Below are 16,450 nucleotides of genomic sequence, written 5' to 3' on the forward strand. Positions count from 1 at the left end.
AGGATTCCCAATATCAGAAAGTAAAAGGGTTTTGTCCCCATATTGTAACTCTTCTGTTTCTTCCACAAGACAGTATTATACTTTACTTCAGTGCCTGCAAATACAAATAGACGTGGGCAAGCCCCACCCTGAACTATTATCTAACTTCCCAGCCACAGAGTTTCCTCAACACTATACATTCTCATGTGGTGGGAATCAACAAGTAGTGTTACTGACAAGAGCTCAAGTTCTAATGTTCACTTTGTAAAAGAGAATGTTCTCATCTGGCAAGTTCTGTCAAATCTGTCTCATTATTTATCTTCAGAGAGTCACTGGACAAATATTTGTGGAACACCAACTTGGAGAAGAGTATATTAATTCTCAAAGATTCTGAAAAATATAGTAGAACCACATTCCCCCGAGAAGAGAGGAAAGCAAAAGGATTCAAATACAGGTTTTTGAAATATTTAAAAATATATATCTTTATGTTTATTATATCTTTAATAAAAGCCAGATCATCATATGCAAACTGAGTATCTTAAGTGCTATGTAGTGATTGGAGTAGTTTGGAGTGAATAATGGAAAACTTCGTTGCAAAGGTAACTTGGAATCAAGTCTTAGAAATATCCATTATTTGGTAAACTGGAGAAAGATAAAGGACCTTGTAAAATAAAAGGCACTGAAGTAAACTTTGTAAGTCCAATATTTAAAGTGCATTTCTCAGCTTAATATGTAACTTTCTTCTGTTTCAATTTCTACCTTAGTTAATATATCACCTTGAATAATAAGTTGTTAAATAACTACAGAGTCATATCAGAAATGAAGATGTCCTAAGTGTGTCCTTAAGCTAATTCTGCTGACGTTAATGCAAGATTTTTTAATTTTTTTATTTTGGTTCCTGCTCTACTTTCTAGGAAAGCAAGGAATATAATTTGTGTATCCAACTTTTTCTGTGTTGTCAAGAGAATTCCTGCATGGAAGGTAGGAACAATTTCAACTTATAGCAGGACTTGCCCAGAAGAGAATCAAAACTTAATGTTTCATTTCACTACAACTCTCTTGACACTAATGCTCTTACAGAATCATGAACTTTAAGAAACTGACCTGAATCCAGCTGAGATTCTTTCCAGAATAATGATCAATGGGACTTGTTTTAACCTATTGTGTACAGACGTATGGATGCATGTTTACTACATGGAGAGCTAGTTTTGAATTCTTCATTACCACCGCCAATTTGGACCATGCCCCTTCACTTTTTAGTACTTAAAATGTCTTCTTTTCCTTCTCAGGAAATGACTGAATTTCTTTTTTGGTGTGTGTACTCTGCCTGGTAATTAACTCAGCACTAGATAGATAGATAGATAGATAGATAGATAGATAGATAGATAGATAGATAGATAGATGATAGACATAAAGAAATATATAGTCTTTGTTTTATTATTTGACAGTAGAGAGAAGGCACTGACAGAAATAAATGGCAACTTAAGTTGCAGGGGAAAATGTTTGAACATCACCTATTACATTTCTCTCTAGTCTTTCTCTCACTTATTTTGCTTTGTTCAACACAGTTTCTTTTTAAAGATACACTATAATTTAAAGAAGATGAAAGATTAATAATAAGTCACAGTAATAAATATAATATAGAGCTTGTGGGCTATAATCCTCATTAGAAAGTAAACCTTTCTCAAATAAAAATAGATATGTGAAAATTAAACTTCATTAATATATTTTTAAAAAATGTTTGAGGAAGCTACTTACTGTTTTCCAGAGTGGCTTTAACAGTTTACATTCCTGTCAACAGCATCACTGGGTTCCCTTTTCTCCACATACTCAGAGCATTTGTTGTCTCTTATCTTTTGGGTAATAGTCATCCTAACAGGTGTCAGGTAATATCTTATTGTGGTTTCGATTTACATTTGATGTTTAGTGATGTTGAGCACCTTTTCATGTACTTGTTGGCCATTTGTAAGTCTTCTTTGGAAAAATGTATGTTCAAATCCTTTGCTTGTTTTTAAATAGGGTTATTTGTATTTATGCTATTGAATAATATGAGTTCCTTATATATTTTGGATACTAACCCTATACAGGATATGTGGTTTTCAAATATTTTCTTCCATTTCATAAGTTGCCATTTCATTTTGTTGATGGTTTTCTTTGCTGTGAAGAAACTTTTTAGTTAGATGTAGTCCATTTGTTTATTATTGCTCTTGATGTCAAATCCAAAGAATCATTGCCAAGACCAATGTCAAGGTATCTGTACTTCCATATTTATTGCAGCATTATTCACAGTTGCCAAGGTATGAACACAACCTAAGTGTCTGTCGTCAAATGAATGGATCAAAAAATGTGAGATATATACAAAGGGTGCCAAAAAATATATATACACATTTTAAGAAAGGAAAACTGTATTACAATTGTAATACTCAATATATACCGATAACAAAAGATGAACACAAGTCACGTTTGACTTATGCAGCTACAAGAGGTGCTCAAAGTGGTTACTATCAGTGTCCAGATACTTCTGATTACAGTGAACTAGAATTCTAAGATCAGTAGACTTCAGTTGGAATTCTAGCAGGGTGTACTCTTGCATTCATCACTTTGAGGCCATTTCAATGCCAATATACTCAAAAGTTTGTCATGTGTTAATTATCAACAAGCTGGAGTTATCAGCAAGATCAAGGTATAGAAAGCTAAATAAGCCCTCTTATGTCCAATCATAGCCTATGTAATAAGGGTACTTATTGTTTAAAAAATATGATGTGTAGGTTATGCTTACAATTTTAAAGATGATGTAATTGAAATTTACACAATCACTAGCAGTATGATCAAAGGGAACTTTCTAAGAGTTATTCTTGATACAGTAATTTCATTTATAATAAAGGCGTGTGTGGACCCGCAGAAAGAAGATACCTACTAAGAAGAGCTGCTGGTAGCTAAAATAAAAAACAACAACAGCAACAAAACAAAAACAAAAAACAAAACAAAACAAAAAAAAGAGCTTAGCAGTCATTTCTACACAGAGACCTGTCCTGCGAACTGTACTTCAGGGAGAAGGCTGCAGTGAGCCTTCTCCCTCTCACATTGAACTGCCTTGCCTGCACTGTGTTCCTGTCACCTGAGTCAGTTCTTATAAAAGAGTTCCTGGAATAGTATTTCAACCAATATGACTGAGGTTTTCCCTGTCCAATAGGAGCTGTGCAACTATATCCACATCATATCTTCATCAGCCAATCACAATGGCTTCACTCTGACCAATCAGGAAAGTGTCTTTTTCGACCAATCAAACTGGGAGGATTTGTAGTCCTCATTTGCATGAATATAGAGCAATCAGAGACTGGGGATGGGGACTTCTGTCTACATAACTCAGTTACCCTGTGGCTCAGAGATTATACTTTCTACCAAAGATAGAATACTGTGTTCCCACAGCTGGAACTGAAACACGGAAGATATTTTGCAGAGTAGAGCGAAGCAGAGGGTCACAGGGCAGAGAGGAATGGACTGGACCAGACCTGAGCAGGTGGAGCAAACCAGAGCAGAGCTGTCTTACTGAAGAGGAGACTGGCCCCATGGCCTCTGTGCCCCAGGGCCACCATGTTGCAGAGCATGCTGCTCCATAATTGAGCTGAACTCTACTGAGCTGTTCCACAGTCATGCTATTCTCACAGCCATGCTGTATCACAGTTGAGCTGTTTACACTGAAAAAAATTTCTCTCTTTACTACACCCCAAACTGGGGATTCTTATTGGCATTGAACTGGCACCAACAACCATTAGTTAGCACACATAAATTCATATCTAGTATTATTGTTTGAATTAAACTACTAATGAGTACAAAGAACAAAGTATAGCTCTTGGCATCTAGGAAGTCTTCAATAAATAGTAATGTTGTAATTGCTATTATCACTGTACACATTAACATTACAGTTGAAAAAAGAGCATAATGCAAATTCATGTCCAGAGGCATCTGACTTCACCCATCCCCCATTAAAAAAATTTACTACTTGGCGTAAACTGATGGATTGAAATACGGAGTGCAGCAATTTAAGGCATGAACCCTAGGAACTGCTCCTATAAACTGGGCAGCAACATAGAAAAAGTCAAGAATTTTGCAGTGCAGAAAGTGAAGTCGAATAAAGGCCTAATAACCAAAGAGAATCAAAATCTCCTGTTCCTTGATGGCTGACGGATTACTAGTTTACTGAAAAATAGAGGAAAGGAATAATATATTCTAAGTGAAATTCTATGAATTAAAGGAATGCAGCTTTTCGATGAATATGAAAAAGTTTTGTTAATCTCCCCTCTCCCCCGTCATCGACTTGGCTCACACTCTCCCTTTTACAAATAATGCAAGATTCAAGCAAAACACCCTTCCAAGATGGGAAACATCTTCCTGCCAACCTACGAGCAAATACAGAGTATAGAGAAGCATGGTACATAGGGCAAGTATGTTAGGAAAGAATGTTGCTCACTGGGAAAAAGACATTTTTCCCTTACATGTATATATGTACTAGAGAACAAGAAAAAGAGAATAAAAATAATGACACCTCGGAGCACCCCACATCACACTGTAAAACTAATGATATAAAAGCATGTTCGTGAAACAAAGTCTTGACTTTATTTTTATTGATTTATTTTTTTGGTATTCAATTTCACTCATATTCAAACAAACTTTCACCCAGGCAGGAGATGTGTATGACTTTACAGGTGTGATAAGTTTCCAAAATGTTCATGGAAATGCATTTGGAATTTAAATAATAGCTGAAATCTAAGATGTTATTTTCTGTTACCCAATTAAGGGTTAAGGTTTAAATGTTTCCAATAGCAAATTAAGGCTTTTCTCACATGCTTAGAATATGGTTGATTTGAAAGTATATGACTCTCACTGAATTCATCTCAGCATTTCAATTAATACCTATCTTTCCAAGGATTCAGAAATCTTTTCATGAACTTGAAGTATCATTGTGGATATGATGTAGGAAATTTCTGTGAGTGCTGGGATCATGTCTCGTGAACCCGAAAAATAGAAGCACGGATCAAGAAGAGGCAAGAAGTTGCAAAAGAAGATAGTTTATTAAGAAGCAAAGACATGCAAACGAGAGGGGGTCCCTGACTGGGGTGCCCAGTGACTGAGGCAAAAGCTCTTAGTTTTATACCTTCCCTTGCCTGCTTGGGGAAGGGGGCTGGCACCTTCTAACGGAATTCATCTATCCAGTTTGCTCTGTTTGTCCATCCTGAAGGACAAACATTTCTATCTATCAGATCTGCTCAGTTTGTCTGGCCAAAAGGGATTTACAAGATAATTTATTAGCCTCAAGGTGCCATTGCATTTTGTCCTGGAGTGAATGAGCTATCTCAGAACCTGGAAATTCAGGATATGACTGTCTTTTGTTTATTCCACCAGGGACCTTTCTGTCTGCCTAACAACATGCTAACTAACCTGTCTCAGATATTGTAAAAGATCTTATATAGAGAGAAAACCAGTTTGAAAATGGTTGCATTTACTCCCCTCAATCTTCCCACCCCATTTAGTAAAAACAGGTTGACTCCAAGCAATCTACTTATCGAATGTGCTCTCATTATTTGTTGATGGACCAAGGGATTTAACTACAGTGATATTTATTGCTGCAAAAAGACACAAAACCAACACTGACATAAGTCATGTTGCATGCCTATAAGCCATTAGAAATACGGCAATTGTTAATATTACATTGCATTACCTCAACCAGGCAGGGCCACCGGTGGTGTGATGTGACGCAGGAGAAAATTGTGGACTAGGAAAGGGACAAATTAGCTACTTCCTTCATGGACTGGCCCACATGGTCATAGGTCAGGGAGCACAAACAATCTTGGGAAACTTCTCTCCTACAGTCAGGATTTTCAACTGATATCATTTGGCCACCGCTGAGTGCAAAGACTTTGAATGCCTTCACAAGGCTAAAAAAAACAGCTGATGTCATCACTTTTCTTTGTAATTTCCTTGGTATGACTAGTTTTGTGGCTTAGAAAACATAAGTACAGTGGGTTTACTACATGTTTACTATGCCTCACTGAAGAGAGCATTAAAACGGGCTGAACTCTGATCCATGCACTCGTACATTTACAGTTACGTCCCTATTAATATTACTCTAACTCCTGTTTTCTTCATGAAATATTCAAACAAACCCATTACAATACTACGTCAGTTTTTAGCAAAAATTCATTTGTACTAAATCCATTTGTTAACACTGCCTAGATTGTTTTTGCTTAATACTGCAAATGATCCACACACCTGATACTATAATATAATGACAGCTTATTGATACAACAGTTCAAGTAAAATGTAGTCCTATCTAAAAAAAAAATAAAGTTGTGCTTGCCACAAAAGTATTTTACATAATTTTCAAAATTAAATTTAAATTCATTAAAATTAAATAAAAATTTAAAAATTCAGTTTCTCAGTCACAATAGCCACATTTCAAGTGCTCAATTATCACTTTTGGTTAGCAGCTACTATGTTGGAACACACACAGTTCCTGAGTTTTTATTCCTTATTTACTATGAATGATAATCCAAAGCTTCTGTGGCATTTAATGATTTGTCGTTTAAAATAGATTAGTTTAATAATGGTATATCAAAATATAAAATATGTCAATTATATACTTGGAAGAGTGTGCAGATTAAATTACTTTCATAAGATTTACCTATTAAATTAGTGGATATTATTGTTTTTAAGAATAGATGTTTTGCATTCCCAATAATGTAAAGTCTACTTGTACTCTTCAGCAAGATAAAGTTCCCATATGATTAAAATATTTTATTATTTTGACTATGTTGGAATTGTGAGCCTGAAGTTTATCACTTAGTATTTGAATTCACCCAATCCTTTGCCTCAAATATACTCAAAAGTGTTGAATCCTATCTTTTTACCCTCTCCCAGTTTCCTGTTATTATTTTTTCAGTAGCTTTATTGAGGTCAAATTCACATACAAAATAATTCATCAATTTAAAATGTAGAGTTCAAGTTTGACAAATGTATACACTATTGTAACAACCACTGGAGTTAATTCCCTCTCTAAACGTACAACCAGAGGCAACCACTGATCTGCTTCCTGTCCCAAACGTTTTGCCTTTTCAGAATGTCAAATATCAGTGGAATCATATTTTATGTACTGTTTTTCATTTGGCTTGTTAGTATTATGTTTTTGAGAATTATCCATGTTGTTGCATGTTGTCATACATGTTAGTAGTCATTCTCTACATCATTCATTAGTATTCCATTGCTTAGATATCAAAACCAGTTGATGAATAGTTGGATTGTTTCCAGTTTTTTTAACCATAATAAACGTATACACAAGTATGTATGAGGGTATATGTTCTCATATATTTTTGGAAATGGAATTTCTGGGACATATAATAGGCTCTGTTTAACATTATAAGATATGGATTGACTGTATTTTTTCCCCCTTTTCTCCGCCTTTCCCCCGACTCTGGTTCAAGCCGTTGTTTCTCAGTCTGGTAGTGTAGGACACAGCTCCCTGGCCCTTGCTGGTATTATGTGTTCACACTCTTAGCGGTAGAGGGCGCAGCTCACTGGCCCATGTGAGAATCGAACCAGTGACCTTGGCGTTAGGAGCACAGCACTCCAACCACCTGAGCCACTGGGCTAGCCCCACTGTATTTATTAATGATTAACAATGTTGTTTTTCATGTGAGTATTGGCCATTCATATATCTTCAGTGAGGTAGCTGCTCAAATACTCTGTCCATTTGTTTCCTTGCATATTTTGTTTTCTTGTTATAAAGTTGTAGTGGTTGTTTATAGACTCTGCACTTAAGTCCATCATCACGTATATATTTCACCAATATTTTCTCTTAGTCGGTGCCTTGTTTTTTCATTCTCTATATAGTGTGTTTCAAAGGGTAAAGGGTTTGAATTTTTATAAAGTCCAATTTATCTATTTTTCTTTTATATCTGATGACATTTTCTGTCCTGTGTGTTGTCTAAGAAATCTTTGCCTAACAAAAGCTTACAAAATTTTTTCTCTTTTGGTTTCTTCTAGAAGATGTAAAATTTTGGTTTTTATATATAGATCAATGATTCATTTTGAGTTAATTTTTGTCTATGATGTGAAGTAAAGGTCAGGGCTAAGAATTTTTATATGAATACTCAAATATTCAATCACCATTTAAAAATATGTTATACTTTTGTAATTGAATTACATTGGCAACTTTGTCTGAAAAATTGACTCTATACGTAAGAGTTGATTTCTGGACTCTGCTGTGTTATCTATTTGCCTGTCCCTATTGAAATACCATACTATTTTGATTGCAGTAGCTTTATATTGTCTTGAATTCATGACCTGTAAGTGCTCCAAATTTGTGTTCTCAAATTAAGCTAGTTTTTTTTTGATATCCATTTTATTCCTATACATGTTTTAGAAAAAATATGACATTTAAAATGAACAAACTGTTACCCATTTTTCATTGCTCCAATTTACAGCCCTAGCTTTTTGATTGCGTAATAATATTACTGTTGAGGAGAAAGTTTTAAACAAACACATCTGGCTTGTGAAATGTCAGGACTTCTACTGGCACAAATGTAGAGTTTGAAATGCCTCGTGGATACTAATATGAATTATGTGCGAAGTTTTTCAAAGTATTTGCCTCAGTATAATGCCATTTGTCTATTACTATAAAATTCAATTCTTAATGCAAACCTATTCCTGTGTTAGGATACCAAAATTAATGCTAGTGGTCTCTTCTTAGTCACTTTAATAGCAAGAAAAAAATATACAGGAAAGTAGATATTTTCTAAGCCACAGAAGTGCATAAACAACACTTAAAATAAGGACTAGAGAAGAACCGACTGAGTTAAAAACAGCAACAACAACAACACAATGGCTATGAGGTCCTTAGAAAGGTCACAGATGATGAACATCAATTCAAATATAACTTTTTGATTCTCACTAATTTGTTTCCTATCCTGAAGCTTATACATTTTTAGGAACCAATGCTGAGATTTTTACTATAGGTTTTCACTTAGCCAACTCATATACTGATTTTCTATTCTATATCCAATTTTAAATCCATGATAGGAAAGTGCTCCATGGAATCCATCCTCAATGTGGTTATGGATCACCCTAACTCCAGCATTCCGAAGTCGGGTGACATACATGATTCCATCATCTCTTAAGACATCATATTGACAGGTGATGACATAGGTCAGGGGTAAACTACGCAACTTGCGGTCATCAGCCAACAAAGGGGCAGCCCGCACATCTAGAAACCCTGGATATTTTTCAGCCAGCTCAGAAGTACCATGAGTTGGACTGCTATATATGTGGCCTTTCTTAAACTTCTCAGGGAGCAAAGAACTCCAATTAACAAATTGGAATAGGTGGCTTGATTCCACTGGTACATGTTGATTGAAGAGCATGGCGTTTTCAAGTGATCTGTTTGTGGTAAAGTATTCACTCCAGAACCTGACCATCAATGATTTCGACAGACCTGGAAAATGTGAGTTTTCCCGATAGGATGGTAAATCCATATCAAGAGTCTGAAGGGCAGGATAAATTAAAGACTGGATCTTGAATTTGATCTTGATATCTGGGTCACCTATGAGCTGAAAATAATTTAAAGTACGTTGTTAAAATATTTTTTATTAAAATATGTTTTAATTTAAATACAATAGGTTGATATGAGATAAATTCAAAATCAGAGGGGTAGTAGATTGGAGGAGAGGGTTATCGCTTTGTGAAAGGTGTAAATGTCTAACTAGTACATTGTTTTATACACCTGAAACTAATTTTGAAAAAAAAGGATAATCAGAAACAAGATGTGTATCTGAAAGAGCTTTCCAATTTTCAATATTATATCTAAGACTAGATATCTATACTTAAATAAATACTATGAATATAAACAAAATGATTTGTACTACTCTCCTCATGCGTAGGGAAAGAGACCCTCTAATCTGTGATTTAAAAGCAAAATATCTACTGTTATAGCCAAGAATGTCAATCAGAGCAAACTTATTTTTTTAAGTAAAAAAAAATTATGTACATATTATTTCAACAGGCATTAACATTTAAGGGAAAGATCATATAACTAGGATTTCTAATTTGGTTCTGACACTAGATTAATCATGGGCAAAAGTCTACTTCATTTTAATATTTATGTGTTTTAAATATTTAAATTATACTAGTGCATTAAGACAAATTTATCTATAAATTAATATGCATATATTTGAGGTGTACTAAAAGTTTGCTATTACCTGGCCAAAAATATTTAGAGATCAGTAATATTAAGCATTACCATTTAGCTGATGTTTTAATGTACATTTACTTGGCCCTACAAGTTGGAATGGTCTATTGTATTTCATAGACCAGCTTCTCAAAGTGTGTAATCCCTGGAACAGTAGATTCTGCTTCACTTGAGGATTTGTTAGAAATGCAAATTCTTAGGCCCTAGCCCAAACTCACTTAATGGGTCAGGGAGGAACCAGCAATTTTGTTTTAAAAAGTCTTTCAAATGATTCTGATGCATGCAAAAATTTGAGGTCCGCTAGTATAGGTCATGAGTACTAACTAATGAAGCCACATGTACTCTGATGCTTTTCAGAGTAAAGTATAATGGCTAAATTGAAGTCCATTTCTGAAAACTTGATGTAGAGTTGAAGAAAGCAGAGTCCTCTGCTATTCTTTCCTTTGGTATAAATATGACATTTTACACACACACACACACACACACACACCCAAAAGCTAATGAAAACAATGTTTATTTTGTTACATTTAAAACACAGTAAATAATTAGAGCTGGTTAGTAAAACAAAATATTTACAAGCCCATCATGAGATTGTTTTATTTAAAATAATTTCTAAACTTAATCAGTTCAGTGTTTTGTCTCAGATAAGAGTACCACATTCCAGTTAGCTCAATATCTATTATGAAGAATGCTACTTACATTAGTAGAGCAGTAATGATAGTTAAATAGGTAGTGAACAGTGGCTGATTTTAGATTGAGTTAAGAAGAAATACAAAAATATGTTATATTTGACCAATAACTTCAACCTCCCAGGTAGCTAAAATCTTTGAACCCACAGATACTTAAAAAGTTTTTCTTTTATAGTTAAATACAATACACGTGAAGTCAAGTATATAACTTCACAAGACAGAAATATAAAATATAATAAATATGTTTAAGGGTCAGGAAGTTCACTGTATGCCCTGAATTGATCTCACTCTTCTTGCTCCCATGTAACCACAATTCTTCCTTATGGAATCTACTACCGTGTATTTCTTTTAAATTATACCACTTGAACACGTCCTTAATTAATGTAGTTTATCTGGTTAAGGAAATGTCATCTGTTTTAGTTAACTAATAATTGTTATTGTGACTTTTACTAAATCCCCTTTCTGTGAAATTCACTTATTTTTATAAAATATATTTTTATAAAATATTACATTATTAGTAATCTGGTCATTGTATATTTTGTTCATGATAGAAATCTCTTAGTTTTCTGAGTGTGATTGGCCCATTGTCTTTCTTCTTGAAGCTGATCTTTGATTGGTCATAAAGATCATGCTTCTCTAAAATTAATTGGAGAGTTTACATTCTTTTCCTATTCTCTGGCATATTTTGTGTTTACTTAGACTTATTTCTTCTTGAATGTTTGATACAAATTACCAGTGAGATTTCTTACTGGAACTATTTTTTTATTACTAACTTGTTTTCTGATTATAAAATTACTCAGATTTTCATTTCTTGTTGTCGCTGTTTTGCAAGTTATATTTTTCTTGGAATTTATCCATTTAATAAAAAATATTATTAAATGTTTTAATTTCAAAGTTTTTGAAAATATCTTTGCACTACAATGTGCATTTTTAACTCATAAATTCTTTTTATGTCAAGGGGTCTTCAGTGCTGTCCCTTTTCCTATCCCAATATTTGTACCTAACTTTTGTTTTCCTCCTTTGTCTTTCCAGAATTAAAATTTGATTAGTCCTTTCAAAGAATTAACTTTTTGCTTCTTGCTCATCTACTATAAGCTTTTGACTATTGAAGTTTCTGTTTTTGTTATCTTACCTCTATATTTTTCTTCGATTTCTTGAGTCAGATCTTTATTTTAGCCTTTCTTCTTTTCTAATATATACTTTTGAGAAAATATAATTTCCTATAAATGTTGTTCTAAATGTAGAGAACATATAAAAGATGTGTATTCTTTAAAATAGTGACCCATAGGTCCTTAATGCATTTTTTAAAAATTTCCATACAAAGGAGGACATTGCATTTGTCTTTTTCTCATTGATCCCCCACATTACAGCCTGCAGTAAAAGTCCAAATATCATAAGACTTATATTCTGTGATTTTTTTGAGACTTGCTTTATGGCCCATGATCATGTGAACTTGCTTGTTTCCCTGAGTAAAATGTATTGATTATTATTCTGGTCCTCTATACCCTTATCATTATTTTTGCCTGTTTTGTTCTCTTACTTACTAAAAGGGGTGTTTTTAAACCTCTTACTGTGGCCACAAACTGTATTTTCTCCTGTAGTTGTTAATATTTTCTTCATATATTTAATGTCAAGTTATTAAATCCATACAAATTTAGAGTTGTTATATTTTCTTGGTGATTAAACCTTTTCCGTAATGATGTGATCTTCTTTATCTAGTGATTCTGTTATTGCAGGGTATACATTTTCCACTGTTTCCTTTAAAATTTTCTGCTAATTTATGTTTTTAATCTTGCTCCTACAATCAGAGCATCTAGACCAGTAATATTTACTCTAGTTACTAAAATAATTGGTTTCTATCTATATTTTGTGCATCTTTCTTTTCTTTTTTTTCCTCTATGTTTGACGTCTTTCAAATTGGTTGACCTTTTAATTATTCTATTTTTTTCCTGTAATAGTTTATAGATTATACCTTATTTCTATTCTTTAAGTGATTACCCTAAAAATTACAATGTGTATTCTTAACTTCTCAAAGATTAATGAACTTTATCAAAGGCCAATTCTAAATCTTGATTTCCTCTGATGACAAAAAAGAGCTTATAAGACTTAAAATCTCTCCTCTCCTCTCTTCTTAATTTATAGTTAGTTTTCCTTACATTTTAATTCCATATATTTTATTATTTTAAATTATCCAACTTTATTAAGATTTAACCACATCTTACCACATTCTTGCTCTTTTTTTCTTCCAGGATCTTAAACTTTTGTTTGTATTTTCATTTCATCTGAAACACTATATTTAAAGTATTCTTACTGTGTTCCATTAATAGCAAGCTCTCTTTGTTTTAGTTTATCTGAATACCTCTCATTTCTCCTGTATTCTTTTTGTTTGTTCTGTGGTTTTTTTTAACTTTATTTCTTTATTTATTTTATATTAATTTCACCTGAAATTACAGCAGAGTGGTTAGACATTTATATAATATGATAAGTGATCTCTCTGACTAGTCTCATACTCACCTGGCACTATACATATTTATTACCATATTGTAGACTATATTCTCTGTGCTTTACATCCTCATGACTATTTTATAACCGATTTGTACTTCTTAATCCCTTCACCTTTTTCATCCTGCCCCCCAACCCTCCTCCCATCTATCACTCAGATAAATCTAGTACCCAACTGATACCATACATAGTTACTACAATATTATTGACTATATTCCTTATGTTATACATTACATTTCCATGACTATTGTGTAACAACCAATTTGTTCTTGTTAAGCCCTTTCCATTTTTCACTCACCCCAACCCACTCTCATCTAGCATCTATTAAAATGTTCTCTGTATCCATGGGTTTATTTCTGAGTTTTGTTTGTTTGTTAATTTTGTTCTTTACATTCTACATATAAGTGAAATCACATTGCATCCTTCTTTCTCTGTCTGACATACTCCACTCAGCACAATACCCTTCAGATCCATCCATGTCACTGCAGATGGCAAGAACCCATTCTCTTCCATAGCCAAGCAATATTCCATTCTGTATATATACCACCTCCTTTTTATCCATTCATCCACTGGCGAACACCAGGCTGCCTCCATTGTTTATAATGCCTTAGTCATTATAAACAATGCTGCAATGAATGCATGGATGCACTTTTCCCCTCCAAGTAGTGTTTTGGGTTTCTTTGGATAAATACTCAGAGGTGGGATTACTGGGTCCTTCTTTGTCTCTTGTTATAACCTTTGTTTTAGATTTTATTTTGTCTGTAAATACCTAACCACTGCACAGTACATCTGAAACTAATATAAAATAATATTGAATGACAGCTATAATTATATCTGTATCAATATCTATATCTATAGTCACAGAATTAAAGTACAATATAGGGAATATAGTCAACGGTATTTTAATAGATATATACAATGTCAGAAGGGTAGTAGACTTGATGGGGTTATCACTTTGTGAGGTGTGTAAATGTCTAATCATTATGCTGTTTTGTACACCTGAAACTGATAAAAAAGTAAAATAAAATCTGTTTTGTCTGGTATAAGTATTGCTACCTCAGCTTTTTGTTTGTTTGTTTCCATTTTCATGAAATATCATTTTCCATCACTTTACTTTCAGTGTGTGTGTGCCTTTTGATCTGAAGTGAGTATCTTGTAGGCAGTGTAAGCATCTTGTTTTCTTACCCATTCATCAACCTACCTTTTGATTGGAGCATTTAATCCATTTACATTTAATATAATTGTAGATATGTAGTTATTGCCAATTATTTCTATATATATTTATATACATTGTATATATTCATATATATACGAATAATATATATATATATATTTATTATTATTATTATTGTTGTTGTTTATCTTAAAGAAGTCCCTCTAAGATTTCTTGTAACAGTGGTTTGGTGGCGATGAACTCCTTTAGCTTTTTGTCTGGGAAGCTCTGTATCTGTCCTTTAATTCTAAATGATAGCTTTGCTAGGTAACCTTGAATGTAGGTCCTAGCTTTTCATCATTTTGAATATTTCCTATCAATCCCTTCTGGCCTGCTAAGTATCTGTTGAGAAATCAGCTGACAATCTTATGGGAGCTCCCTTGTAGGCAACTAACCGCTTTTCTCTTGCTGCTTTTAAGATTCTCTCTTTGTCTTTAACCTTTGGAATTTTAAATATGGTATGTCTTGGTGTGGGCATGTCTGGATTCATCATTTTTGGGACTCTCTGTGTTTCATGGGCTTGCATATCTATTTCCTTCTCCAGATTAGAGAAGTTTTCTATCATAATTTCTTCAAATAGGTTTTCAATTTATTGCTTCTTCCTTCTCTTTCTGGTACCCATATGATGTATGATGTGAATGTTGGTATGCTTGATGTTGTCCCTGTGGACCCTTAAACTGTCCTCATTTTTTTTTTATTCATTTTGCTGTTCTTTTTGGGTGTTTTCTGCTACCTTATCTTCTAAATCACTGATTTGATCCTCTGCATCATCTAATATACTGTTGATTCCCTCTAATGTATTCTTCATTACCATTATTGTATTCTTTGTTTCTTACTGGTTCTTTTTTATGTTTTCTATCTCCATTTTTATGTTTCCCATCTCTTTGTTGAAGTTCTTCATGAGATCATTGAGCATTCTTATAACCAGTGTTTGGAACTCTGCATCTGGTAGATGGCTTGTCTCCATTTTGTTTAGTTCTTTTTATGGAGTTTTGCTCTGTTCTTTTATTTGGAACATGTTTCTTTGTCTTCCCATTTTGCATGCTTCCCTGTGTTTGTTTCATTGTGTTAGGTAGAGCTGCTATGACTCCCAATCTTAGGAGAGTGGTCTTATGTAGTTGGTATCCTGTGGGACCCAGTGGTGCAGTCTCACAGGTCACCAGAGCTGTGTGGTCCAGATGTGTCTCTTGTTTAGTTTGTGTGTGCCCTATTGTTGTAGTTGAGGCTTGGTTGCTGTTTGCATGTCAATAGGAAGGATGTGCCCTCAGGCTGATTAATTTTAAGGACTGGCCATGACTACAGTGGAGGAGCTGTGGTGCAAAGGCTGACCATACAGAGCAGGGTTTGGTTTATTGGGGCTCTGGTGCCTGCCCAGTCTACCCTTTGTTTGTGTCAACTTAGAGGCAGCTGGATGAGGCTTTAGCTTGGTCCAAACCTATGCCAGCCCTGGGGCCTCCTGGGAGGGGTACCACTGCAGGCAAGTTTGGCTGGTGCCTGTGCCCTCTCAGGGACACCTGGTATGAGCCATAAAACCACCTGCAGATGGCCGCTTTCCACACTGGGCTTGGAAGTGTCTTGAAAGGCCAATCTGTGAACACAGGTCTGCTGTTGTGAGTGCCAGACTTAGGGCTGCTTCACCAGAGGTACAGGACATTCTGAAGCCAGATGCTGCTTGTTTGGGTTTTGTGAACCTTTGAGAGACATTAGGAAAGTCTGTAGCAAGAGAAGTCCAGCAGAGAAGCAGATGGCAGATTGCGGATCGTGTGGATCCTACTTCCTGTGTCTTGCTTGGCCGCCAGCGAGACTGGGGTGCAGGAAGGCCCCCCC

At 34.5% G+C, this 16,450-nt stretch overlaps 1 protein-coding gene across 3 annotated transcripts in view; it reads right to left on the bottom strand.

Annotated features, from left to right (window-relative positions):
- Positions 1-5,735: 5,735 nt before the first annotated feature.
- LOC117034926 (arylacetamide deacetylase) overlaps positions 5,736-16,450 on the bottom strand; it is a 32,458-nt gene continuing 21,743 nt past the window's right edge. For all 3 annotated transcript variants that reach the window (XM_033128412.1, XM_033128421.1, XM_033128431.1), the window contains one exon: positions 5,736-9,581. In XM_033128412.1, coding sequence (XP_032984303.1) covers positions 8,985-9,581 — 597 coding nt within the window. In that variant the 3' untranslated portion in view covers positions 5,736-8,984. The remainder of the gene's footprint in view (positions 9,582-16,450) is intronic.

Source organism: Rhinolophus ferrumequinum, chromosome 2 (genome assembly GCF_004115265.2).
Source record: "Rhinolophus ferrumequinum isolate MPI-CBG mRhiFer1 chromosome 2, mRhiFer1_v1.p, whole genome shotgun sequence".
In the NCBI taxonomy this organism is placed as follows: domain Eukaryota; kingdom Metazoa; phylum Chordata; class Mammalia; order Chiroptera; family Rhinolophidae; genus Rhinolophus; species Rhinolophus ferrumequinum.